Source organism: Henckelia pumila, chromosome 2 (genome assembly GCF_033568475.1).
Source record: "Henckelia pumila isolate YLH828 chromosome 2, ASM3356847v2, whole genome shotgun sequence".
In the NCBI taxonomy this organism is placed as follows: Eukaryota; Viridiplantae; Streptophyta; class Magnoliopsida; order Lamiales; family Gesneriaceae; genus Henckelia; species Henckelia pumila.
The window spans coordinates 105,432,291-105,458,623 of record NC_133121.1 but is presented as its reverse complement, the minus strand read 5'-3'; the positions used below and the strand labels follow the sequence as shown (position 1 = coordinate 105,458,623).

The following is a 26,333-nucleotide window of genomic DNA, read 5'->3' as shown; positions in this document are numbered from 1 at the left end:
ATTAATAATTAGTACAAATAATCAATGAAAGAAACAATAAGGCAACTAACATAAAATAAGCCGCTGGGTTCCATTCATCCGTAATTATCAGTTCTAGAAATTTAGGTGGACGGCCTAACTCTGAATATTGAATAGCAGCCATTGCGAAAATATATCATAGATAGAAGAAAGAACAGGCAAGCACCAATCAGAAATGAATCAAAAGCAACACGAGGGAAACAAAATCTTTCGATCAAATGAGCTGAATTGGACTCTTTATCTGGTCAATCAGATTAGCTAATTTCGTATTTATACTCAAGTGTGGATCGTCACGATGACAACATTTATACAGTAAATACAGTTATCACGAAAGGTCGAAAACCAAGGGGCTGCAAACGGAAAGACACTATATGAAGTCAGTTATACTAGGTAGTGTTTGGTAGAGCTTCTACGAAGCACTTTTCAGCTTTTCTTTCACAAAATTTCAAATTTTTGTGGAAAAAAAGCTATGAAGTGCTTCCTAGAAGTTCTCCAAAACACTACCTAAGGACCAGGAAAATGGAGCACCCCGCATCATATAGTAGCATAATGATGCCCTGTGCCTTGTTCAGCTGATTAACCATGCTTTCGATCAAGAACCAACAACGCAGAACTCAGTAATTCTCTGGCTTGTCTATCCGGTGAGCATCCTGATGATTCCATTTCACTATATATCTTCGGAACCTGAAAGACCAACAAAGAAAACACTTTCTTTAAAGCTCTAGTAAACCCATCACAGCTTCTTGGTTCTTACCAAATCACATGAAGGAAAAATTAAACTTTTGACCAACCAATCCCCATTTTCCTTTCATCAGACTCAATCATGCAACATAATTAATCCACATCCAAGTGCCAAAGTCTTGTAATAAAAGCTCTAACTCATTTAAGCTGCGCCATGATACTGATACATAATAAACTGTCTTCATAGTGGTCTATCGGCGACATCAGAAAAGTCGGTTACTTAAATGAACTAGCTTCATTGTGTGTCACGATAATTATAGCTGATAAAAGCAGGATGAGTCTGGTACACAGGTAGCACAAGGAACACAAATTATACATGCAAATCAAATCAAATCACATAAATCAGACGGGTGTAATAGCCATCAACCTTAAAAACAATAGTGCTACTCCTACTCATTCATAGTGGCTTAGGAAATACATAGTATAAATATGCACAAGCTCGCGACTATGACAAATTGCATGATCAATGACTCTCAGTTTCAGACAGATATCACAAACCTGATCAAACTTCTTAGCCCTCAGAAACGCCTTCATAAGTGTACAATAGGTAACTACATCTGGACTGATGCCCTGCGTAAAAATTAGCTAGTTGACTAATAAATTGCTTATACAATATCAGAGACAAAACAAGTCACTGAGCTCTCTCTTACACTCTCTCTAATGTAGAGGTAGACTGATTGCGCTTCCATATGTCGTCCAGCAATAGCAAAAGCATTAATCAACACATTCAGCATTATTAGGTTTGGTTCCATTCCCTCAGCTTCCATCAGCTGCAGAACTTTCACTGTTTGCTCACAGAATCCCTGTATTTAAGGGAATAGATAGTAAGACAAGCTAGCATCTTCATAATTCAAATAGCTAAGCTGAATTATTCTCCAGCCTAATTGTACTTGACTCGCATGACTTCAGGATCCATTCAAGAATACTACTGATTCCTTGTGCATTTTGTTCTTTGAAATTAAAAGCACACCAAAGGCACTCAATATTATGACCACATACAAGTTAGTATAATCAGTATTAAGATATACGAATAAATGGTGACATACCTAAACAGATGAACCGGTGGCAAATAAATTACGAATAGACACCCTAACTTTGCAAGCTATGGAGGAATTTATGAATACATGGTGACATGCTTAAATAAATGAACTGGTGACTAATAGACCGTGGGTGCCGGATAGGCAACCTGACTTTGCAGAAGAAATACAACCTGCTGAGCATAAGCATTTGCCAAAACACAAAATATGCTCGACGATAGTTGAACACCTTCCAATTTCAGAGCATTTATGCACCCCTCAACATTTTGAAACATCCCATACTGCCCATAAATATCAACCAAAACAGCATAAATGGCACCACTCCTTTGATGTCCTCTGCCTCTCATATCCTCAAAAATATTTCTTACATCGTCCCACTTCCCCTGCTCCCCTAAGCGAGAGATAATAATAATAAATATCTTTGGATCGGGATACATCCCTTGTTCCTGCATCTGATGGAGAAAATCCAGGGCACTTGATAGATCCCCAAATTTGCAATGCCACCTTATCAACGAATTCCACGTTATGATATCTGGTTTAATATGTTCTTGTCGCATTTTCTCAAAGACTTCCAAAGCTTCTCCTAATTCACCGTACTTCCCAAAAGTATCGATTACACTATTGTATATTCTTCTATCCAACACCATTCCCATTGCTTGTATCTCCACCAAAATCCCCATAGCTTTCTTCCACATCCCATTATCCCTATAAAGTTCGATAATCTTGCTATACACAAACGAATTAGGATGATATCCCTTTCTCTTCATCTCAGCTATTAGTAGCCAAGTATCACTCAGCCGCCCTGCACTTACGTGATAGTCAATAAGAATTTCAAAGGTTTTTCGATTCCTTTGCAAACCCATGTCACTCATAGCAATCAAAACCTTATCCGCTATCTTTAAGAGGCCTTTCCTCAAACAAATCGAGAGCAAAGCGTTGCACAGCCTCACTCCTGGTCTGCACCCCGAGAAAGTCATTTCTTGGAAAATAATATCAGCCTCTAAAGTCCTTCCAACACTCCCGAGAGAAGTTATCAAAAAGCCGTAAGCCGAAGAATTGGGGCGAAACCCTATGGCCTCCATTTGAGATAGCAATGCCATGGCGTCGTCTACGTCCCCTTCTTGGCACATGACGCAGATTGTATCGTTACATAAATCGCAAGAAAGCTCCTGCCCATCACCATGCGAACTGAGGGGGTGGTGAGAAATCGCATTTGAAGAAGAGCAAATTGACTTGGGAAAAATTTGTCGCGCATGGTTTCGAGGAATTAGAGCAATGGTGTTGGATGGCTTTCTGTGGGAATTGAAAGGGAAGGGGAAATCGTGGTAACAATTATGAAAAACTGAGATTGGGTGTGGTTCGGGAAGCAGCATGCTCATGCTTTTACGCGGGCAGAGGTATGGTTGTTCGGATCAAAGGGAACCATTTCTTGGTCCTGTCCGATGCCGACAAGATTTCCATCACTCATCCCCCGATACAGTGTCAGCAGTCAGCATCCCCAATAGAATAGCATCCGCTGACTCAAGCTAGCATCTTCCCTTGTGATATTATTATTATTATTATAATAATTATAAGATAAAAGTGCAACAAATATCAATAGATATTTATAGGGAAAATTGAAAATTTCGTCTTATATATTTGTCACTTTGCGATTTTAGTCTTTTATGTTTTTATATTTCAGTTTTAGTCCTACATGTTTTGATTTTTGGCAATTTCGGTCCTTTTTATTCAAAAATACTTACGTGACACTGTACACGTCAGCTCCACATCAGCACTGAATTGGTGCCACGTCAGCGCCACGCCGAAAAAGGACTAAAATTGCCAAAAAAATAAATATAGCGGACTAAAACTGAAATCTGAAAATATAAAGGACTAAAATCGCAAAGTGACAAACATACAGGACCAAAAACGCAATTTTCCCGATATTTATATTAATTATGTGATGAAATTTTGAGTGAGTTCGATGCTCTACCGTGCTGAGTAATCTAACGACTCATATCTTTTTGCATGAAGATTTCGTCTCTAAAAAAAGATACAAGTCATTAGATCTCTGATAGGGAGTGTCCGCAAGAAGTATTTTCGAACAAAACGAAATTTTGTTATCATAGCGTAATATTTTATATTAAATTCATGTTTTAAATTTTATTACGTTTATTTTTATATAAAAGCAATAATTCTATAAAAATAAACTAAAAAGCTAAGAAACTAGTATGTCAAGTTTAGTTCCAATGATTTGAAGAGTTCAAAAGAATTCATATTGTCATTTAGATATATTGATAGATGTGTTCATAATTAAAAAGTAACCGTAATGAAATAGATAGCCGTTTAAATAAAAAAAGAAAATAAATAAAAATATAATCAATTGTACCAAAACCTCAACTTTAACAGAAAAGTACTGTCATACCGTTTCTGTTTTAAAATAAAACAATTAAAATATAAGGATGAATAATATATACTAGTCACATGTAGGGGTGGGATCGGGTCGGGACCCGTCCCGTAACCCACTTACCCGATTTTCGTCCCGATAGGAATTGAGATTATTTTCCCGATCCCGCATCCGAAAAGTGTCGGGACCCGAATGTTCGGGATCTCGTCGGGTCGGGAGAGGGTAATCCCGAACAATATTTTTTTTAAAAAAAATTCTATGAAAATATTTCTTTTAACAAAAATTATGAAAAAGTTCAAACAATTTCTTAGTACATTACAAATAAATTAAAATTTCTTTGTATATAACTATTAAAAAACTAAAACATCTTCTTAATACATTACAAATAAACTAAAACAATTACTTGATTAATACAATAGAAAATATAATTATTCATAATAATTAAAAAAATAAAAATTTATAACGCAATGTTAATATAAAAAAATATAAATATAAATATAAAAAATAATTATATGATAGATAATTATAAAAAATTAATATTAAAACAAAAATTATATAAAAAAATTATTTTTTAATTAAAAATATTATTTATATATTCGGGTTGGGTCGGGAACCCCGTCGGATAGAGTTGCATATCCCGATCCCGATCCCGAAATTGATCGGATCGGGATTTTTCGGGAAAAGTTCGGGACGAAAAAAATTCGGGACGGGAACGGGTTGGAAATTGGAAAGGGTCGGGATTTTTCAGAAATTTGTCAGCCCTAGTCACAGGGCACACGCGTTACATGTATTTTTATGATAAAATCAATCTCAAAATTTTGAAATGAAAAAATGGATAGCATTGCCTAATACAAGGTGGTAGTGTTTTCATAACCGAATGGGTGATCGAACCGGTCTACCTAAAAAAAACGGTCCGACCGGTCGGACCGTTTTAACCGGACGGTCCAACCGGAAAACCGTTTATATAATATAATATAATAAATAATATATTTTGAATTTTAAAAACTCAAAAATATATTTAAATAGACAAAAAAATATATATTTGTCATAATTTGAAAGCTAAATAAAGATGTTAATATATTCAAAATATCAATTATAGTTATAAATTATTTAAATAATAAAATATTTAATTTTAAAAAAACAAATAACTATTAAAATAAATTTTTTTAATGAAGTAAAAATTTTAAATAATAATGCATATACATAAAAAAATTAAATTTAAAGTTTTAAAAATAAAAATTTAAATTTTCAAAAAAAAAAATAAAAAAAATTCGGAAAACCGGTTCAACCGGTTCAACCGGTTTTCCGATTATTGATCGGTCCAACCGGTTCTTGATCGGTTTTGACCGGTTCTGACCGGTTGGACCGGTTTTTCGGTTCTTAGGAGAGAACCGGACCGGACCGGCGACCGGTTTCCGGTCGAACCGGCCGGTCCGGTTTGGTTTTAATAACACTGCATGGTGGTCGATTGAAAAGAAGACATGAGAGGAAGTGATTTTTGGGATAAGAGCTAGGGGTGTTCATATTTCGGATAAAATCGAAAAAATCGGAAATTCAAACCGGAAGAATCATAGATCGAACCGAACCAAAAATCGTATTTTGTAATTCAGATATAAATATTAAAACCGAAGTTAATTTGGTTCGGTTTTGGATTATATATGTCAAAACCGAACCGACCGAAAAAACCGAAATTGAATTAAATCAATAATTTTATTTATATTTTTATTTATATTATATATGTTATGAGATGATATTTAGTGAATGAATAATCATTTTGAATAATTTTTTGTTGATTGTTGTTTATTTAATCATTGTTGTTGTTTATGTAATTTATAGTTGATTAGTTGATTGTTCTTTATGTAATTTTTAGTTGATTGTTGTTTTTTAAGTTATTTAAACTTTATTTTTAAATTTTTTATTAAAAAAACATGTAAAAAAATATATTATATTTTACAATGTATTTATATTATTAATTTTAATAATTGTATCAAAATCGGAATAACCGTATCAAAATTTGTGTTATTTTTTTGAAAATATTATAAGAATGTGGTTCGATGTTTGTCCTTGTATTATTTGTTATTTTTTGTTTCTTCACTATATGACTATAACTTTATTGTGTTATGTAAAATTAATGATCAAACCGACCAAACCGAACCGTATAAACCGGTCCATTATAGTATTAAAACCAAACCGAATCGAAGTAGAACGATTTGACTTCGAATTACATTTTTTATAAACCGAAAATTGGAAAACCGAATCGAAAATAGACAAATTAAAACCGAACCGACCGATGAACATCCTAATAAGAGCAATTTGAAAATATTTTAGTAGAGAAAAATTGAGAGAATTACCCGACAATCAGTTGAGAAGAATAGGGAGTGAATCTGAAAATGAGATTGAGAGGCGGACAATGTGGGATTCAATTGGTGTAGTGGGCTTGGTTTTGACTTTTGAATTCAAATTCGGGGCATTGAGTCACTGACTGTATGTAATTGTAATTTTCAGAGAAGGGTAAATTAGTCTAAAAATTAAATTGACCATAACGTAAATAGTAAAGATTAGATAGTAAAGATATATATATACACATACATTTAAATAAACTACTTCGTTTTATGTGTTAAAATAAAATTAAAATTATACAGGCATGTTCAGATGGGATCATATTAATGTGGGCTTCCATGAGGCCCATATGTAATAGTGGGCCTTTAATGATCCAAGAAATGTTTTCGGCCCAACAACTCCTAAAACTGCATACATAAACCATATCATCTCCAAACCCTAATATCAGAGCAGCTGGAACTCAAGGACTGCCTCACCCGCCACCCCTTCCCGAGTAAGTCGAAACCACTCTCTGTTTCTTGCTTCTGATTACTTGCGCGATTAGGAATGTCGTTTGGTAACCGAGGATTGCTATTTTTTGTTCCCGGATTTATGTATCAATCCTTTTAATATTGGTTCTTTGTCAACATTCAGCGTGTGGTTTGCTTGATTATAGGTTTTTTTTTTCTTTCTTAAAGATAAAGTTTTATTTTTTATGGTATTGGGATTGTTTCATTGTATGTTTGGTGATTTTCTTTGCTGGTTTCATTTTACCGAATGTGTTGTTTATGTGTTTCGTGGGTGCAAGAAAACGTGAAAAGTTTTTAATGGGTGCGAGGTTTATGGATTTTGTATTCAAATCAATTTTTGGTTGGTCTTCAGTTGGGTTCATTCAGCCAGTCTGCAGATGAAGTCGACAACCTATTTTTTGGATTCACCAACTTTTCTCGCAAAGTCTGATCTGCTTAGCTCATGAATGGTTTTTTGTTTAACATCCCAAGTGTCTACATCGGTAGAGTTGACATTTACCATGTTTACTTGTTTTAGCTAGACAATGGTGAAGCACAACAACGTCATTCCGAATGGGCATTTCAGGAAGCATTGGCAGAACTATGTTAGAACCTGGTTCAACCAGCCTGCCCGCAAGACCAGGAGAAGAATTGGTAACCATCTGTCTTGATGTTACCTACCACTGTTTTGTTTGGAAAAATGAGGTTGCCGTTTCACCCTACCCTGTAATGGTTTGGAATGAAATCTAGGATGACAATGTTGTAGTACTTCTCGATGTCGTATTCTGCATGTGTTTTGAACTTTTAAATTTTGTGCCTCTTCTGCCTTACAAATAGTAAGCTTTACTGATTAAACTACGGGTTTAATATTGTTTTCTGCATCTTCTTCAGTGTGGTTTAATCTTGTTTATGCGTCTTCTTTCAGCAAGGCAGAAGAAAGCTGTGAAGATTTTCCCCAGGCCTATTGCCGGCCCCCTGCGCCCAATTGTTCATGGACAGACACTGAAGTATAACATGAAAGTCAGGGCTGGTAGAGGATTTTCTCTCGAGGAGCTTAAGGTAGCTTTCCTGTCGCAAATCCATATTAGTGCTTGGTTCTCAACTTCTCATGTTATTTTAGTTAATAGAAAATGTATATTTGATCTGACTGAGATGGATTGAACAACAATTATACATGAGTTTGTCCATGTTATTATATTCCATTCTGGTGAATTGAGCTTGATTTATTGGTACAGCTACAAGCCTACAACTGTGTCCCTCATGACACCAGTTTATCGGTTGTCACTCATCTTGTGACCATTTCAAATCCAAACTAATGATTTGATCTCTGTTGGATTTGTATCAACCAGGCTGCTGGCATTCCGAAGAAGTTTGCCCCTACTATTGGTATCGCTGTGGATCATCGTCGCCGAAATCGATCTTTGGAGGGTTTTCAGACTAATGTTCAGAGGCTGAAGACATACAAGGCCAAGCTTGTTGTCTTCCCAAGACGCACTCGCAAATTTAAGGTATATCATAATAATGATGTTCGAAAACCATTAATGATTATTGCCTGTTACCTCAGATCTCTCAAACATGGTTATCTCCCCCACAGGCTGGTGATTCTACTCCCGAGGAGTTGGCCACAGCCACACAAGTTGCAGGCCAATACCTGCCGATTCCAAGTGAAAAACCAACCGTGGAGCTCGTTAAAGTGACAGCAGACATGAAATCATTCAAGGCATATAACAAGCTGCGCCTGGAGCGAACCAATGAACGTCACGTCGGTGCTAGGGCGAAGAGAGCGGCCGAAGCAGAGAAAGAAGAGAAGAAATAGTAAGTTACGGTGACCACAGTATCTGGGATCTGTTTTGTTTCTCTATTCGAGTCTGAACCAAAGACTTCAGGATTTTGTTCAAATTGTTAGTTCCGACTGTCAGCGCTTGATTGTTTTTTTCCCAAGACATTGTCTTTATATTGTTCTATTACATGTCCAAGGCTCTATTTAGTTAATTCCCCGAATTTGATTTTTCCCTTTATCCTTTTATTTTCCATTCATACAAAGTGCAGGAATCTCTGGAAATGAAACTTGAAATTTTGGGGACATACTTACAAAATTTCTATCTGATTTACTTTCTATCTGAGCATCGCGCCAACTATTTGTGGTTAGAGCCAATACGAAGATAGTTGGATTGCATGTGATATTATTGGTAGACTTTTGTAATGTGAGTGGTTATTGTTTCAAACACAGAAAAGAAAAAAGATTAAATGTGTCACACTTATCATATGTGGCGAAATGATAGCAAAAACGTGAAATGTGTATGCCACTTGATTAAAAAATGCCAACTTGTTAACTCCGCTATTCTACACGCGACATTCAAGTACATGCTATGGTGCTGCTTAGATAATGAATTTGTCCCCTCTAGTTCTCGAATATGGGATTTTATTTAGAGAAAAAATTTCAACGATATATGAAAAAATAATTGTTTTTTATTTGTATATATGAGTCGAGTTAATTTATTTAATAAGAGACTTGTTCTTTATTTATTATTATGGGACTTCATAATTTATAAACTAGGTTTAATATTCTAAAACTTTATTTTGTTATCTATACTTACGTAACAATGCCCTAAAATAACTAAACATGTGATGTTTTTTGAGATTCGATTAATTTTGGTGCATCAACCGTAAGGCGATTAATTAGCCATGGAGTTGTATGAATGAATATATATAAATACGGGTTAGTTTATGTTACATTGGGAGTGTTTCTTCCCCTATTTCAATACCATTAGATCACGTGGGACCCTTATAGTTTTATGGAAATTGACATTTGTGTTGATTATCCAATGGTTGATATTTGATCACATCATGGGGAGAGAAGTACTCCAGGTGTAGCATAGAATAATCCATATAATACATGAAGTTTTTAATATTTTTAATAAATGAAATGAAATATATGGGAAGGTGATACTTAATGGTGTTTTGTTTGTTTTAATTATTATTGTAAAGTTTTTCATCCCATTAAGAGCAACTATTATTGTTTGATTTAACGTCATTTAAAACAAATATTCATCAATAATTTGACAATACTGTGTACCATGATTTTACATCATATCATGACCTAACAAACACACATGCTATGCTGCCTTCACCACCACGATACATGTGATCATGATTTATTCTAGAAAAATAGATCTATATAATTTTTTTTATTATTTAATAACCGTCATGTATATCATACAGGTAACAATATATTTGAATGTTTAAAAAAAACAGCTTACAAAAATCGGATTTGGAATTGAAATTGAAATTAAAATTGAAATTAGATTTTAAATTCATGTGGAATTCTATTTTGAAATTTGATAGCATAAATTTTAGATAAGTGATATTTTATATATATATATATATATATATATATATATATATAATATATATATATATATATATATATATATATATATATATATATATATATATATATACTTGAAGAAGATTTAAAACTTTATCAAATAAATTATATAAATTTATTATTAAAAATAATTTATTATTTTTATAAAATAAAATCCCATAAAATCCAAACATAAAATTAAATAAAATCCCATAAAATTCAAAAATCGAATATCAATTAGTTAGTTAAATCTTATCAAATATCAAAATTCAAATAGACAGACAGTCTAAAAAAACACAGGATAAATTAAATTAGTACATATGAAATGATCCATTCAGGATTCGATGCAACTGTTTATTTATTATAATTTATTTATTATTTAATCAAACACTACGCTGCATCCTCATGAGAAACTTATTTCTCGTACATTCTTAATCCCATGAAACTTGGTTACCCATAATGGCTGCGAATTTGGGATCGTTGAGGCAGAGTTTTGCAGACAGGAGCAGAGAGAGATTGATTTCCAGGAAGTATTATTCCGACGATGGTTTGGATGTCTCTTACAGTCGCCGGGAGGGTTGTTTGTATCGGATTTATCGAATCACGGCGGAGAGATTTTCGGGGTGGTGGGATGATGTCAAGGGGACCGCGATCAGTTCGTATGAAATGGGTCGTTCCGATCCTCGGAAAGTGGTTTTCGCGGCGAAGATGGGCGCCGCTTTGTCTCTCGTATCCGTGCTCATCTTTTTCAAGGAGCCCTTGAGTTATATCAGCCAATACTCCATCTGGGCTATCCTCACTGTGGTTGTGGTCTTTGAATTCAGCATTGGTACGTTGTGTTTTCCCTTGAATATCCCTGTTAGTTGGAATTTTTAGTAACAAGAAATCTATCTATGGTATATATTTGTAGGGGGTACACTTAATAAAGGATTTAATCGTGCATTGGGGACCTTATCTGCTGGGGCACTATCTCTGGGGATTGCTGAATTATCTGAGATGGCAGGAGAATTTCAAGAAGTGGTGATAGTAGTCAGCATTTTTATTGCTGGTATGAAATTTTTCTTCTTCTTTTTGTGTGTGTTGGTGTATTTAGATTCAACTTGTGATCTTTTTTTCTTGAAATTACATGTGAATGGAGATTGTGTTTTGTATGTTTCTGGTTATAGGATTTCTAGCTAGTTATTTGAAGCAGCACCCTGCTATGAAGCAGTACGAGTATGGGTTCCGAGTGTTCTTGCTGACATTTTGTATAGTTCTGGTGTCGGGAACTTCTCATTTTGTTACGACAGCAGTGTCTAGATTGCTCCTCATTGCTGTTGGGGCCGGTGTATGTTTGCTCATAAATGCCTGCATTTATCCCATCTGGGCCGGGGAGGACTTGCATAAATTGGTTGTAAAAAATTTCAAGGGAGTTGCAAGTTCTTTGGAAGGTGACGATCTCTTCGCTTTTGCTGTATTTGAATAGTATCGATTGCTCTTTGTATGCGAAGATTTTTGAACTGATTCATCGACCCCTCTGTTTAGGCTGTATCAATATGTATTTGCAGTGTGTCGAATATACTAGAATACCATCCAAGATTCTTCTGTACCAGGCTTCTGATGATCCTCTGTACAAGGGATATAGAGCTGCTGTAGAATCCACCAGCCAAGAGGAGTCTCTGGTGATACTAATTTTGCAGTATATCATGCTAGGCAAAATTTGTATGCCAAGAAGTTCATCTTTTGTAATAATATTTCGTTCTGCAGTTGGGTTTTGCTGTATGGGAACCACCACATGGTCGTTACAGAATGTTCAATTATCCTTGGAGTGAATATGTTAAAGTTAGTGGTGCTCTAAGACACTGCGCATTCATGGTTATGGCCATGCATGGATGTATACTTTCGGAGATACAGGTATTTCTAGTACAATGTTCTTAATCTTTGCATTAATGTTTTAGATTCATTATCAGCATTCTTGTGCATTAAATGCTAAAAAGAGTGATTTTTCTTCTTGTCTTAATTAATTGCTCGAACTTCATGCTTTTTCAGGCATCATCTGAACTGAGGCAGGTCTTCAAGAAAGAGATACAGAGAGTTGGGGCAGAAGGAGCTAAAGTGTTGCAACTGCTTGGTGAAAAACTAGAAAAGATGGAAAAACTAAATCCAGGAGAGATGCTACAGGAAGTTCATGACGCTGCGGAGAGTCTTCAGATGATGATTGATCAGAAATCTTATCTTTTGGTCAATGCAGAGGGCTGGGAAAACGAAAAACGACCCGGGAATGCAGAGCAGCTTCAAGAACTCAAAGATAATGAGAACAAAGCACCAGTGATAAATTCCCTCAGCCACTCCTCAACAAATCTTAAATCAAATCCAGCTTTACGCCCCTACGATCCCCAGAACCCGAACGTGAGTATCAACATCTCTGGAGGGGGTTCTGGAGAAGATGTGCTTAGGAATCAGACTATGTGGCCTTCACGTCTCTCAATCATTGGCGACGGTCTTCTGAATGACCGAGAAATAAGAACATATGAAAGTGCCAGTGCTTTGTCACTTTCGACATTTACTTCATTGTTGATTGAATTTGTTGCCAGGCTCCAGAATATCGTGAACTCGTTTGAAGAACTCGGCGAGAAGGCAAAATTCAAGGATCCTTTAAAGACTGAAACCAAGGTGGATGATAGTTTCTGGAGGCGGTTGCAAATACGCATCAAGCGCATGTGTTTCAATGACTAGTACCCCGCTCGGCTCCCACTCCAGTTCCACCCAACCATGATCATGATTTTTCCTATCGTAAAAAGAACTTACTTTTTTTCCACCGATTGCCGGACACCCCATTTAATAAAGGCGTGTCCGATTTGGTATACTGTTACTCTCGCTTGTTACGAGTCCCTTTCACAAGGACAGCCTCTAAATCTCGTGGATTGTACAGAGTAACAACAGATGCTATACAGTTGAAGTTTAACTCCTGAAAGTTTTGTAAAATTTCATGGTTTGGGATTTGATCAAGGATTTTTTTACTTCAAACAGCAGAATACCTTAAAAACATTTGATGAACTCATATTGTATGTATAGATTAATCTGACAAACACTAGTGAGGTGCAAAGTTGAATGGAATGATACCAGTAAAATATTATACAAAATATCGAAACAACATGCGGTTAAAAAAAAAGGGGAATGCTATATTTTCTTATGTGCTAATATGTCCTAGGAATCTTAAATCATTTCTCTTCGAATTCCACATCGATGATATCTGGTTGAGACTTGGAGGAGGATGTGCTACCTCGTCCGCCTCTTTTCGAAGAGCCGCCGCCTTGTGGTTGCCAGACAATATTTCCACAGCTCGCGCATTGAATTGTTTGGCTCTTATATCCAATAAATTGTTTCCTACAGGATGGGCATTCTCCCTGCTCGAATATATCAATGGAAATGTGAGTAAAACTTGAGCACAATGCACAAGCCGCATAATGATTCGAGCATACATCAAATGTTCAAATAGCAAACAGCTTAACCACAGGACACATGCATTGATTTTCTTGCAAAGAAGGGAATATCGGAGTCAGGGAGACGGAAAGATCTGAAGCAAAATTAAAATAAAAAATCACTGTAGTTTAGAACTTCCAAGGAAACCACATCTAAAACCAGAGTTTTGAGCAATTCTATGAAAGGAGTATTGAATCAACATCCCTCGGTGTCGCCTAAGACCATACAGATGGCCAATAAAGCACAGAGAAAATCACTAAAAGGACTTCAACAACCAGTTTTACCTTAATAACAAGATTGTTGGCCATAGCCCCGATTAGCAGAGGACCGGCCAATGGGAGTACCCATGTAGCAAATATTAAAACACGGAAGAGCCATCCCGAGAGAGCAAACCATACAAAGAAAATTGTCTGTGCACATAAAAAAAAATTACAATTAGAACGTTGAGATCCAAGAGTAGGATTATACATATCTAGTTGCCATAACATACTGAAGAAGACAACCAAAAATTCAAGTGAATCAGCACATAAGCCATGTACAGCAAGAACAAGGTTGTTGATTCTGTCATATAACCAGAACCAAAAAATAACAATGCAGATAGAGATAATAATCCTCTCTGAAACGCAACTAAGGGATAGAAATTTCGGACCTTCATGCCATTAACTAGCTACACAACACTACACTTCATTAGCGATAAAATGCGAGCAAAATTCTTAATACGATGAAAGTTATAGCCACAAACTACCATTTACTAGCTTCCATGATCCATAAAATATGAGACAGCCGGTAAACTGTTTCGCATCCGAATGTGCATGACTTTGATATGATATGTACATATATCCGACTTCTTTAGACCAACAAAAATAACTTAATCAAACTCTTGCATACTAAAAGGCCACATTTTCACTAAATAATCCCAACTATCCAAGTGATTGAACCATCCAAATCACAGACTTCACAGAAAGTAGAAACCACAACCTAGCAATTGACACGAGAGGCAATAATTGAACAAGCCATTCACCAACAATAATCAACACAAGAAATTACACCAAACAAAAGTTTCAAAGATAACTCACAGCAAAACCCCGTCCTAATGGCGTGTCGAGAAAATCATTCAACTGTCTCCTGTACTGTACGAACACACACAACAAAAACGATTATATTAGCAAGAAATCGATTTCCCATGAGCTAAACAAAAAGTTGCATATGACATATCGAACTGGAAAATTAAACAGACCCTCGGCCAATTTGTGCGAAAATTAAGTGAAAAACCCCTCCATCGCTGCGTAATCTCCAACTCGCGGTCAAGCTCAAGAGCTTTATCGGCCGCAGCCTGCGCCACGGTTGAGAGTCTCCGAGAAACCGCGTATCTCCGGTCAATCCGCTCGGCCGTTTTCTTTGTCTCAAAGAGTAACAGCTCGAAACCATCGTTAGCCCTCCGCCACGCGTCCTTCAAGGCTTCGCCGGAGGTCACACGCTTCGCGAACCCGTCGAAATCGCTCCGCCTGAAGGCCCGTATGCTCGCCGCATGGCCGATAGAGATTAAATGCTTATCTGGGTTTCTGATGAAATGGGATTTCCGAGTCTTGGTGGGCAGCAGAGGATGCCATTGCAGGTGAAGGCTCGAAGCCATGGCCACGAGAATTGGAGCTCAAGTTAGAAGAAGCCACCTGCCTTGGCCTCAACTGCAAATCATGTTGGTCCGGGGTGACTCTTCAAATAAATTGCATTTACCCCCTCATTTTATTCTATATTTTTATTGCCCCTTGAAGTTTACATTATCCAAAATATTGTTTGAGATGTAACTTAGGAGAGTCAATGAAAATAAATTTGAACCCTCGGTGTTCAAATTGGTAGAGTAAGTAAACTTTTGATCAGAGATCAGAAATTCGATTTTTTCTGCCAACACTTTCTTGGACTAGTCTGTCGCCACAGATTTGTCCATTCTTGAACTAGTCTGTTACCACAGGATTTGTTCATTGTAGTTCACCTGACTAGCGTAGTTTGCAGGCTATTGCGTTAGTCCGGGGATTTATCCAGAACGCACCAAATGGTAGCGTCTGCGGGTTCCCACGTTACAAAAAAAAATGAAAATCAATTTGAGATAAATATTTTTGTTGATTGTTTATGTATATTACAATGGGAGTAGAAATATTATAATTATAATTATAATTATCTTGAGAAAAGGATAAATTAGGCATGGAGGAACAAGAAATTTTGGCATGAAAGAATGAGAAAGTAAAAGTTGACGATTAAAAAAATTTATAAGAAAAGGAACAAGAAATTTTGGCATGAAAGAAAGAGAAAGTAAAAGTTGACGATTAAAAAAATTTATAAGAAAACAAATAAAAGGTGAATTTTTTCCATGAAGAACGAGTTCCCCCAAGAAATAACTATATATGGATTCTTGGACAAGCAACATAAAAATGGAGCTAAATACTACTTGATAAATGATAATCATGCAGAAGCACTACTTCTATTGGGAAAATGCAAATCTTTGTTTACAAACATTCCTCTTATACGGTCTAGCGAATGAATTTTGTGATATGAAGCTTTTATTCAACTCGACTCATGAAATATGCCAAAAATATTATTTTTCATTGTAAATATAGGTGAGTCGACTTGTTGCACAGATCTCTCACATAAGACCTACTCTTCTTTATTAACCTCAACCCAACACAACTCTGCTCTCACATACAGATAGATAAGCGTCTTCTGAACACATCTAACATTACAAGTTGAATCCAAAAAGAGGGCATGACATACAAAATCTATGACAAATTCGGATATGAAGAAGAACCAAGCAAACCACAAAAATTTCCAGATTTTCTTTGCCATTTAGCACCTGTGTACTGTAGTAGTGTAGTTACTCAATAGGAAGTCCATCCTGAGTATGATGGTACAGTTTCCATCTGAGGGAGAAATAGATTAGCTCCCGAACTCGAATGGAACAGACCCAACTTCTCCAAGATTCTTTCGACTAATACCCCAGCAACGTAGGAAACACCCGAGACCATAAATCCCATAATAAGATAGGTCACAACTGATTTTACGTATGGCCTGGGGCGTCTTTTAACATAAGCTCTTCCGACGGCTAATCCAGAAATGCACAAAAGAGAGGAAGCTGCTACCACAATGAGCTTGAATTCTTTGTTATCACTCTTGCGGAATGAGAAACCATAAGTAACAGGAGCCACTAAACCAAAGATGACGTAAGATAGTATCGAAACTATAGCATGAAGTGCAAAATTTTCCTTTCGGCCAAGAAGTTCTTTGTAGCGATCTTTTTGCTCGATTCCTGGACTACCATGATTATTGAAGGTTTGCTCTATGCACTCGCTCCTTAGCTCCCAAAGCTGTAAAGTTTATGCATATGATCACATGAGAGATTTATTATTGTATCCAAAAGAAGAAAATGATGTAATCTTAGTATTTAAATTAAAATAACATGCTACATCATTAAGTTTCATAAATGATGATATATGATATATCTCAGGATAGTTACTTAACAGAGTCGAAAAAGTAAGATTGCTTACATTGTGAAAAATGACGAAAAGTCCCCCAATCAAATTCGCCATTCCCAGAGCTAAAATTTTCACTGTTGTCAAAGAAAAAAACAAGTTGAAAATATTAAAAGAAAGGTGGCAGAATGAGGACTGTCATTCAGCAGTACAATTGATCTTCTAGTTGGTTCGAATATGTGGAGGGAGACAAATACTACAAAGGTGATGACAAATACTATGTTTCTAACATCTTAACAATAATTCATAGATAATGATATATGTTTCCATATCAAATCATAAGACAATTGTTCAAACTAACTCGAATGCTACAAAAACAGCAACCAGGATAATAATGCATGTTACCATTTGCCAATTAAGAAAATTGACAGCATACTTACACGTGGCAGCACCACCACCAGCAGCCGCTGATACAACACTTAAGCTAGTAATTGACTCGGCTAATCCACCATATACTATGCTTTTAACCACTTCAATTTCAAACTCATTTCTCACTTCAGTTCCTTCGGCATCAGCTGTAACTTGAGGTGCTGAATGCAATCCACTTGTTTCTTCTGGATAGACATTATTTTGCCCAGTTTGAGATGAACCCACTGTCCGTGCATCTATAGTTATCACGGTGTCCTTTCCTGTATCATATTTTTGTGACAATAAACTTGAAAAATAAGAACGAAATTATATGCTTTCATTCTTTCTGATATGCACATTTTTTTAAAATTCTAAGTAATGTGTCAACTGACCTACCTTGTACAATGGAAGCACCTGTTACAGAAGGAATGTCATCAATTTTCAATGACTCTCCGGCATGGACTTCAAATTTGGTTTTGGTGACAATATGCTGAGACACTTCAGTGGGATAGACTTGACCTGTCATCCAACGGAAAATATGTGACATATAAGTACATTTCTAAGACCGAGATGATTAAGAAACGTGGAACTTACTAAATGGAAATAAGCATGAAACAAAATAACTTTCCAAGTTTGATAATAGTGCAATTGATCTTTTCATCAAATAATTGTGATTATAGAGAACTGATCTATGCCAACTCAAAAATAACAGAGAAAAAGGACTACAGTTACAAAAAAAAAGACTGATACCGTCATCGCCACTTTGAAATTTTGCTTTTTTATTTTCAACAACAGATTCAGTGACGATTGTGGCTTCAAAGTGTTGATCCTCGTGAGGAACAGCTAATGAAATGCCCATTCTGCCATGAACATCTTTATGTATGGAAACTGGTGTTGCCATGATTTGGATAGCTTCATCATCTGCAGCTGCACCAATGAATGTGCACAACTTACAGGGTTGAAAACAAAATTAGTTGCAACTTCATAACTTATTATCATGCTGGAAAAAATCTAATGTTAATAGATAGAACATCTCGTAGAAATGCAGAACTTAAAATATTATTATCAAAGTAAAGAGTGGTTCATGAACATCGAAATATACTTTCTTAACAGATATGAATTGACAAGAATGCAGAGTTCAAAATTTCAACATTACTGATTTGGTTATGACAACATAAAATTTTTTTAACTTCCGTGGTACCACTGGAAACAGATGCCCAAATGACAGTTAGAATGGCCATTTACATAGTTTGATTGCACTGTAAAAAAGTCACCACTGAAAGAAATCTTAAACTTTCTACCTTTGCTTATCTGTATTTTTTGGTAGGGTATTTGACCTTCCTTTGGCTTCTCAAAGGTCATAAATTCTTCATCTGATGAAATTAGCAAATTCATCCCACCTTTTGACGATGAGATGTCATCCTTGTATGATTCTTCATTAGTGAAATGAGGCCCTTTAGGAGGCGATTTTGTTGATAGATTGGTCCCATGATTCGTTTGGAGTTCTTTGCCAGACTTTGATTCCTGCAACTGATCACTAGTATATGCTTCGAAGTGTTCTATTGTTGCCTCTGTTGCACCACAGAAAATAAATACCAATAGTTGTTATATTATAGGGAGTGGAAAGACTATTCAGACTCCATGCTCTTTCCAGAAAAAAACATTTGGCATGTCAAATGAAGGATTTGACAGGAGCATGCTTATTTCTGTGTCATTTATCCGGGTAAGACACAACTGCACAACTTTCTCTAGTCAAGCATAAAAGCCCAGGGTCCTCTTTCACAGGACAGCAACTACTTTAAGATCGGTAACTTCAATGTGGAATATTGGGATTGAGAAGTTTAAAAAATCAAATTTTCTGCCTAAAGTAACTCAAGCTGATAGAATATGGAAATGACGACACGGTGCGAGTGGAAAATGGGGGAAAAGAATATAAGCGTAACAAAATTGGAAGAAGCTTGATTAAAGGGCCCCAAAAATTGGCATTCTATGGATTATATTCAGACTATTAACATGAAAAGTTGAAACATAGTGTTTTTACCTATCCTCTCTGTTGTTTTGTCGGCAACTGCACCAACTAATACTTTTGTCTTTACTGCATGTCCTTGCCTGGGAACAGGTATATCTGAAGCCTGAGCAGGCGGGTGAGATTCTTGTACGAATGAGGGTTGGCCTTTGGGATCAATGATGTCAGAAGAAGGCACAAGTCCCATATCACTTTTTCTCTCATCTTCGCGAGACTTATTTTCTGCATGTGACTGAAACCATAAGTTCTTCTCCCCCTTGAGGATTTTCTTTACAGCAAGTGTACAAATGTAACCAGGCAACCAAACGAAATACTTTTCGAAAACTTACGAAACGGTATTATCTTTTTTGACATGATATATAATACTTGAGGTATTTATCAAATTCAATCCAATTTTGGCACCATATGATCACGAGTAAGAAGGATTATGGGATCCAATAAATGACTCTACCTCGTGCAACTGCAGTTTCTTGCTTATTGAATGCAAACATGGAGGTCCACCAATTCTTGGTACTTGGAGCTTGTTCATCCTGAATGATAACTTTTACTTTTTTCCCTTCAAATATCCAGAACAACTTAAATCCATTCCCCAAACAATAATAGAAGACATCATCGACTTATAATTAAATTGTTTGTAAAAATATTTTACACTGTAAGGTGTACCATACCAACATGTAACAACAAAATAAAAGATACATATCTCAATGACACTTGAACAAATAAAATGAGCACGAAACTTTTGGCACAACTTGATTTCAGATTTCACCAATGTAGCTAGAAGCATTGTCGTGATATAAAATTCTGTTCAATCTGACAAAATACTAACCTGTTGGAAAGAAAAAGCTGAAGCATGATAAGCATCTGAATAAATCAGGCTCCCCGTCATGATCAGCGTCATTTGATGCTAGTAACGGAGTACTATCAACACCAACATAATCCCTTTCATGTACCACAGTACTAGACACCTGAAATGAGTCAGCATCTAACTTGGAGTCAGCTACAGCTTCTAATTTGTTACGCTTAATGTCATGTGCAGAAAGTCGGATCCTGCGTTTTCTTTTGCGAAGAATAACCCTTCGTGTAATACAAGAATTACAATTAGGACAGTATAAATCATGTGTTGTTTGCTTTTGTAATACTCGTTCCACATCTATTTCCGTTACTTCAAGTTCATCCCCAGGTACTACATAAACTTCTTCACTTTCTATCTCTCCAGATGACTTGAGATCTGAGTTAGACAAGCCATCATCCTCCTGAATTTCAATCTGCTGATGATATGAATAAGACAAGCTATCATCACTGAGATGTCCTTCAGATCCTCCCTTCGTGGAATTATGCAGCGCATCAAATTCTTGAGACGAAATGTCCAGTTCTTTGTGTCCATTGCGTTTTTCAATTTGCTGATCTCCAGAAATTGGAGTAAATTCGTTACCTGGGAAAAAATGTGAATTAAACCTCCGCCAGCTGAACTAAAAATACAAGGATAAAGCAAAGAAACAAAACGTTATAACAAAAGATACGATCTCGTAAACTGTGAGCGTGGGCAGCTTGTCCATTAATTTACAGTAAAGAAAAAGTTAAGGACGGGAAAGAATGGAAAGACAGGGAACATTTTCTTCATGAGTAATGGACGAGGGCTTCTTGGAAGGAAAAGGGATGATACGAAACAGCCAGGTTATGAGATAAAATTACAGATAACTATGATTCATACGTATGCATCCCAAGCTGTTCTCAGAAGCACTAATAAACAATTATCTCTTCTGTTTCCCTTCCTTTGAACATCAAAAGATAACTGAATATCTACTTTACTACAAAACTGTTCTAATCGATATATGTATATCCAGAAAGATCTAAGTCGAAAATCTACCAAAGACTTATGTGGATTATTGGCGTGCTTGCGAATATAGTTTTGGGCATTGTGAGGATCAAATTTTTTAGAACACCACAAAGCCTGTAAACAGAAAGCTCATCTCTATAATGTTGTTGATTTCCTGAGACCGGCCCTTTCAAGAACTTTAAAAGTTGAACGCTCTGCATTTTTCAACGATTTTGAAGGTTTCTTTCCATCGTAGTATCTACTAACCTCCAGATTCATTATTTAAAGTTTTGTCATTCATCAGCTTATGCAATTGGCCTTTATGATTCTGCATATGGTCAACACATGCACTTCCATTCCTATAGATCCAAGAGCAGATTCGACACTTCCATATTCCTTCAGTAACAAAAGAGAGAGGTAATGCAATAGTCATAATTGCAAATGACACCTAAAGTAACGCATGATTTCATGGAATAGCAATGTTCGATGTGTCTGGGATGTGGAAATTTTAACAGGACACACTCATTGAGAAGGATCTTTTGGCTGCAACACATATTTTATCACGGACATGGAAATGGAAAACAGGATGATATACATAGAAACAGCTGAGATTATTGCTTAGGACCCTGTGCTGCATGAAGTTTCCAACAGATCAATGGCGGAGTAAGAGTAATTCCATCAATATTGAAAATTATGTGTTAGACTACAAGTCCAAAAACAGAGAAAAAACCAAAAGGCTAATAACATAAGTGAAACAACTTCTCAAACTTGTCGGTCACTTCACATTTTATACTAGAGCAAACGAGAACATGTAACATTGCCTGCTGCGGCTCCTCTGCATTGATTTCATTCACCAATTAATATTTGGTGTGTGCATCTTAATCTAGCATGTAATATGAACAGGTTTCTATTAGAAACAACGACCCGATGGTAACAGTTCACAGGTCGGCCCTTCCACTGTGTCGACTCTCCATAAGTCATCAATGTCTGACCACATGTCCAAGATCAGAGCCCAAACCATAAATACTAACCCTTCAAGATGGAATAGCCCCTTGGCTTATTAGATACCACCTATTTTATAATAGAGCCACAGTGGGACATGTAATATTTTCCATTTGTAACAACTGAACTTCGAAAAATAAAATCCTCAAACTTCCAAAGGGGAACTACCACCAAATTTTAACTTAAAGTGGAATCAATTCCTCCACATACAATCTTAAAACTCCCAGAAAATTTATCCCACTTCAGCACAGAGATTCCACTAAAGTGAACCCTCAGGCTCGCATCTAGAAGAAAAGGGCTGAATTGAGTGTTCAAATCCGTTTCATTATTGAGAACATTCCGTACAAGATACAGTTGCATTTAGGAATAATACTTTACGGAAAGGATTATAAAAAGCCTTTCCAAAGTAAAGTCCATTACCTCTGCTATAAAATAAATTGGGAAGGGATCGACATGAGTTAGCAGCCAATCTTTATCAAGAATATTTAATAGAAATAACTTTTCATAGGTATAAGGAATTGTGGGAAAGAAGACGAAAAAGGGCCATTTATTTTTATGTTTTGCTTAACAGTCAGGTAGGGCTAAAAGTGGAGCTGGAGTGGGGCTAAAAACCAATAAGTTTTAAGGTACTGTTAACCTTAATCGTTTTTTTAAGGGAAAAAAGACACTATCCTATTCATTACTCTAATCATAAACCGATAAAAGATGACAATCAGAGGATCCATGGAGAATAAAAAAGCTTGAAAGGTGACAAGAAAAAAACAGCCATAATTCTTGACTGTACTCGTACATTATTTACCTTCATCTTCGTCAAAGAAAACAAGATTATCTGATTCTTGCAGCCCATTTGAGATTTCTTCTTCGTTTCCAACAACCCCATCAAGTTCATCTTTTTCCTCCCCATTTTCAAGAGTTGACTCCAAATCTTTAGTCCCATAACTCCCATTCGCAGTCACAGTTGACTGAATCTCATGGCCATTGCTCTCAGAAGTTCCATTGCTCTTCTCAGTCTCAACAATGGCACTTTCAGTGCTCTTGGTTTCATCCACAGGTCTTGACTTTCTCACTTGAAGACTGGTCTCCTCTTCTTCTTGTTCTTGCTCCACCTCTTCTTGCTCCCATCTTTGCTCTTCTTTTTCCATATCTCACAGAAAGAAGCCAAAAGAAGCAGCTTTTTTTTTTTTCTCTCAGATGGGATTGGCTATGCCAGAAGCCAAGATGAAATTTTTATACTTATATTCAAACAAATGCACAGCACAGAAAAGGATGGGAGGCTTATCTGCGGGTTCATGGTCTCTTCTACACTTGTTTGGAAGAAATAAATGCAAAATCTTTCATCAGCCATAGCTTCCCAACTAATAATAAAGAATAGTACTTGGGATATTAATTTAGAAATGTATTGAGGAAGATTAGATTCTCTCTCACCTAATCATGTTTGCAAATTGCATGTCACATTTGTCACAGTTGTTTCCCACTATCGTTATCTTCATTTTCTTGAAATAAGATATAAATCATGTTTCGGATTTTATGAATTATGGCGAATATTTTTTTGTGTAATTTGTTTCATAGTCAACTTAATTGCTTGATAATTATCTGTAAATCGAAGTTTAATTAGTCCCTACCCTTAATGCCCCATGCATTAAACTTCAGGTCAACTATTATCATTAAAGATACAGGAAGATTTATATTTTATACTGCTTTGAAGAAGATATTGTTCGATCCCAATGACTTTTTTATTCAAAATATTAATTGTTCATGTTGGAAGGATGCATTTGATGCGTCATAGTTCATAATCCCTTGTTTGATTCAAATCTTAGCTACTTATTTTTCTTTTAATTTATCATCTCGTCTCACAAAATTGACGAGTAAAATAGAATATTTTATATCACTCTCCCTGGAAAATTCAGGTTTCAATTTACACCATAATTGATTGATATCGCATTCATTGGCACGTAGTATTTATTCAATTAGCCACCCTATATAAATTATGGGGGGCAATATTCAATGATGGGAAATTGTAATTATTATTATAGCCAACAAAGTTGGCTAACATGCCAGCGGGACAAGTCAGACGTAGAGTATAAGTATAAAATATTAATGAATCATAATGCTAAGGAGTTTGTGCATTTTTAAGGTCGATTATATTAGTATAAGGATGGTATCTCTCAGTTATATTAAAATAATTAATTTTAATTTGGTCACGTATGATTTATATAATTTTATGAATGTCACATATCCAAATCAATTTTAAATATTTATATTTAATATTAAGGTATAATCTTTTTTTTAAGATTAAAAGGTATAACTTTATGATATTATGAACTCCAAGTAGACCATACAGGAACATGGAAACTTAGTGGTGTGAAAGCTAATAGATATGGTTAGGAGTTGCTATTTAACTTGATTATTTTAATTTGCAACTTGCATAATGTGGCCTCCCATCTATACCATGGTTGACTTAATAAACGTGTACTCACAAAGAAGAAGAAGATACTAATAATAATAATAAAAATAATAATAATAATAATAATAACAAATAATAATAATAATTCAGAAAATCTTAATTATTTTATTTTTGTACTTGATTCACACATCCATGTGATATTTTGTATAAAAAAGAACAGACGTCGAATTCCATCACTTTCATGGATGGATGATTGATAATGGTACCATGCTTCCACTTGAGACACATTGTAAATATTTAATGTCTATTTGATCACAACAAACCCGCGAGTACATTTAAGTTTATTGTTGAGCCAAAAATTAAATGTAGGGCCTTCCAAGTTCCACCTACCCAATAAACATGAGTAGCATAAATTGTGTCCACAGAAGCATAGGCGAGTTGGTAAGGCCTGAGGTGACGTGGAAAGAAATTTTCCAGCGTTGCGGGTTCGATCCTCGTGTGGAGCATATTCCCTGCTGAAATATTGTGGGGTATGCTCTGGGGATTGGGCCATGTGCTCCCTCCTTCAGGTCTCTGCCGCTCGTGCACATCCCTAGATTTATCCTCCGCATGAGCCAATGGGTCTCTGACTCATGTGAAATGGGATTTTTTTCGGGGTCAACCCTTTCAATGAGTAGCATAAATTGTTGCTGATTGACGACTATACAAGTTAATAAGATCTACACAATGATTATTACTCAAATCATACATTAAATTGTTCACGTTTTTATATATGATCGTAATTAATGATATATTATTGACGTGGTAAATTATGAGACTTAGATATATGATTAGAGTAATATTAATAAGATAAGTTGAACTCGACCAATTATATTTATATATATATATATGTATATATAGGATTTAATGATTTATCCTTTGAGTTGGGAATCTCACCATTTTTTGCCTTACTTAATTTGGCCATACTTATTTAATTATGGTGGAATATGATATAATATTTTATTTTCTTAAAATGTCGTCTAAGTATCAAACTAAGTACATAGTTTTACTATATTATAATTATAATAAGGAAAAACTATATTATAATTATAATAAGGGCAAGTTTGCTTTAAATTTTTAAACCAAAACATATTTTTGCATTCAGTCTATGTCAAAAAAAAAAAAAGTCTTTTAAACTCTCTGATCCACACAAAAATATTTTTGCATTTTCTGAGCCCACATATTTTTTTACGGGTTAAAATGAGTACAAAATATTGAAAATTTAATACTAATATATGATATTCGAGTATTATCTTGTTTAGATCTGGTACAAAAGATAAAATTTTAGATACAAAATTCGAGCAACTTTATTTATATCAATATTTGCTACACATGTTT

The 26,333-nt window shown here is 35.6% G+C and overlaps 5 protein-coding genes across 10 annotated transcripts; 2 read left to right on the top strand and 3 right to left on the bottom strand.

Moving 5' to 3' along the window:
- Window positions 1-215: 215 nt before the first annotated feature.
- LOC140882608 (uncharacterized) lies at window positions 216-3,293 on the bottom strand. Its single transcript, XM_073288706.1, has 4 exons — window positions 1,970-3,293; window positions 1,410-1,562; window positions 1,258-1,329; window positions 216-702 (listed from the first exon to the last, which is right to left on the bottom strand). Exons 1-4 carry the CDS (start codon window positions 3,173-3,175, stop codon window positions 595-597), a joined length of 1,539 nt encoding a protein of 512 aa, XP_073144807.1. The 5' UTR covers window positions 3,176-3,293; the 3' UTR covers window positions 216-594.
- A 3,644-nt stretch (window positions 3,294-6,937) lies between these two features.
- On the top strand, window positions 6,938-9,036 carry LOC140881434 (large ribosomal subunit protein eL13z). 3 transcript variants are annotated; one of them, XM_073286747.1, is made up of 5 exons: window positions 6,938-7,015; window positions 7,549-7,664; window positions 7,936-8,069; window positions 8,360-8,518; window positions 8,605-9,036. In XM_073286747.1, the coding sequence occupies exons 2-5, from the start codon at window positions 7,556-7,558 to the stop codon at window positions 8,824-8,826; spliced, it is 624 nt and encodes a 207-aa protein (XP_073142848.1). In that variant the 5' UTR covers window positions 6,938-7,015; window positions 7,549-7,555; the 3' UTR covers window positions 8,827-9,036. The 3 variants fall into 3 exon arrangements, with proteins under 3 accessions (XP_073142848.1, XP_073142849.1, XP_073142850.1); XM_073286748.1 differs by having other exon boundaries at window positions 6,962-7,019; window positions 7,553-7,664; XM_073286749.1 differs by having other exon boundaries at window positions 6,977-7,015; window positions 7,553-7,664.
- A 1,725-nt stretch (window positions 9,037-10,761) lies between these two features.
- Window positions 10,762-13,405, top strand: LOC140880252 (aluminum-activated malate transporter 4-like). The gene is made up of 6 exons (XM_073284541.1): window positions 10,762-11,206; window positions 11,288-11,425; window positions 11,544-11,807; window positions 11,902-12,038; window positions 12,124-12,270; window positions 12,406-13,405. The coding sequence occupies exons 1-6, from the start codon at window positions 10,837-10,839 to the stop codon at window positions 13,090-13,092; spliced, it is 1,743 nt and encodes a 580-aa protein (XP_073140642.1). The 5' UTR covers window positions 10,762-10,836; the 3' UTR covers window positions 13,093-13,405.
- A 144-nt stretch (window positions 13,406-13,549) lies between these two features.
- Window positions 13,550-15,537, bottom strand: LOC140880253 (uncharacterized). The gene is made up of 4 exons (XM_073284542.1): window positions 15,077-15,537; window positions 14,916-14,969; window positions 14,124-14,249; window positions 13,550-13,763 (listed from the first exon to the last, which is right to left on the bottom strand). The coding sequence occupies exons 1-4, from the start codon at window positions 15,470-15,472 to the stop codon at window positions 13,578-13,580; spliced, it is 762 nt and encodes a 253-aa protein (XP_073140643.1). The 5' UTR covers window positions 15,473-15,537; the 3' UTR covers window positions 13,550-13,577.
- An 869-nt stretch (window positions 15,538-16,406) lies between these two features.
- LOC140882154 (membrane protein of ER body-like protein) lies at window positions 16,407-24,007 on the bottom strand. Of its 4 annotated transcripts, none has more exons than XM_073287952.1 (11): window positions 23,352-24,007; window positions 21,818-21,946; window positions 20,561-21,166; window positions 20,186-20,290; window positions 19,750-19,956; window positions 19,010-19,279; window positions 18,459-18,635; window positions 18,105-18,227; window positions 17,741-17,989; window positions 17,376-17,437; window positions 16,407-17,195 (listed from the first exon to the last, which is right to left on the bottom strand). In XM_073287952.1, exons 1-11 carry the CDS (start codon window positions 23,692-23,694, stop codon window positions 16,710-16,712), a joined length of 2,757 nt encoding a protein of 918 aa, XP_073144053.1. In that variant the 5' UTR covers window positions 23,695-24,007; the 3' UTR covers window positions 16,407-16,709. The 4 variants fall into 4 exon arrangements, with proteins under 4 accessions (XP_073144053.1, XP_073144055.1, XP_073144056.1 ...); XM_073287954.1 differs by lacking the exon at window positions 23,352-24,007 and adding an exon at window positions 22,973-23,057 and having other exon boundaries at window positions 16,408-17,195; XM_073287955.1 differs by lacking the exon at window positions 23,352-24,007 and adding an exon at window positions 22,372-22,898 and having other exon boundaries at window positions 16,408-17,195.
- Window positions 24,008-26,333: the final 2,326 nt, after the last annotated feature.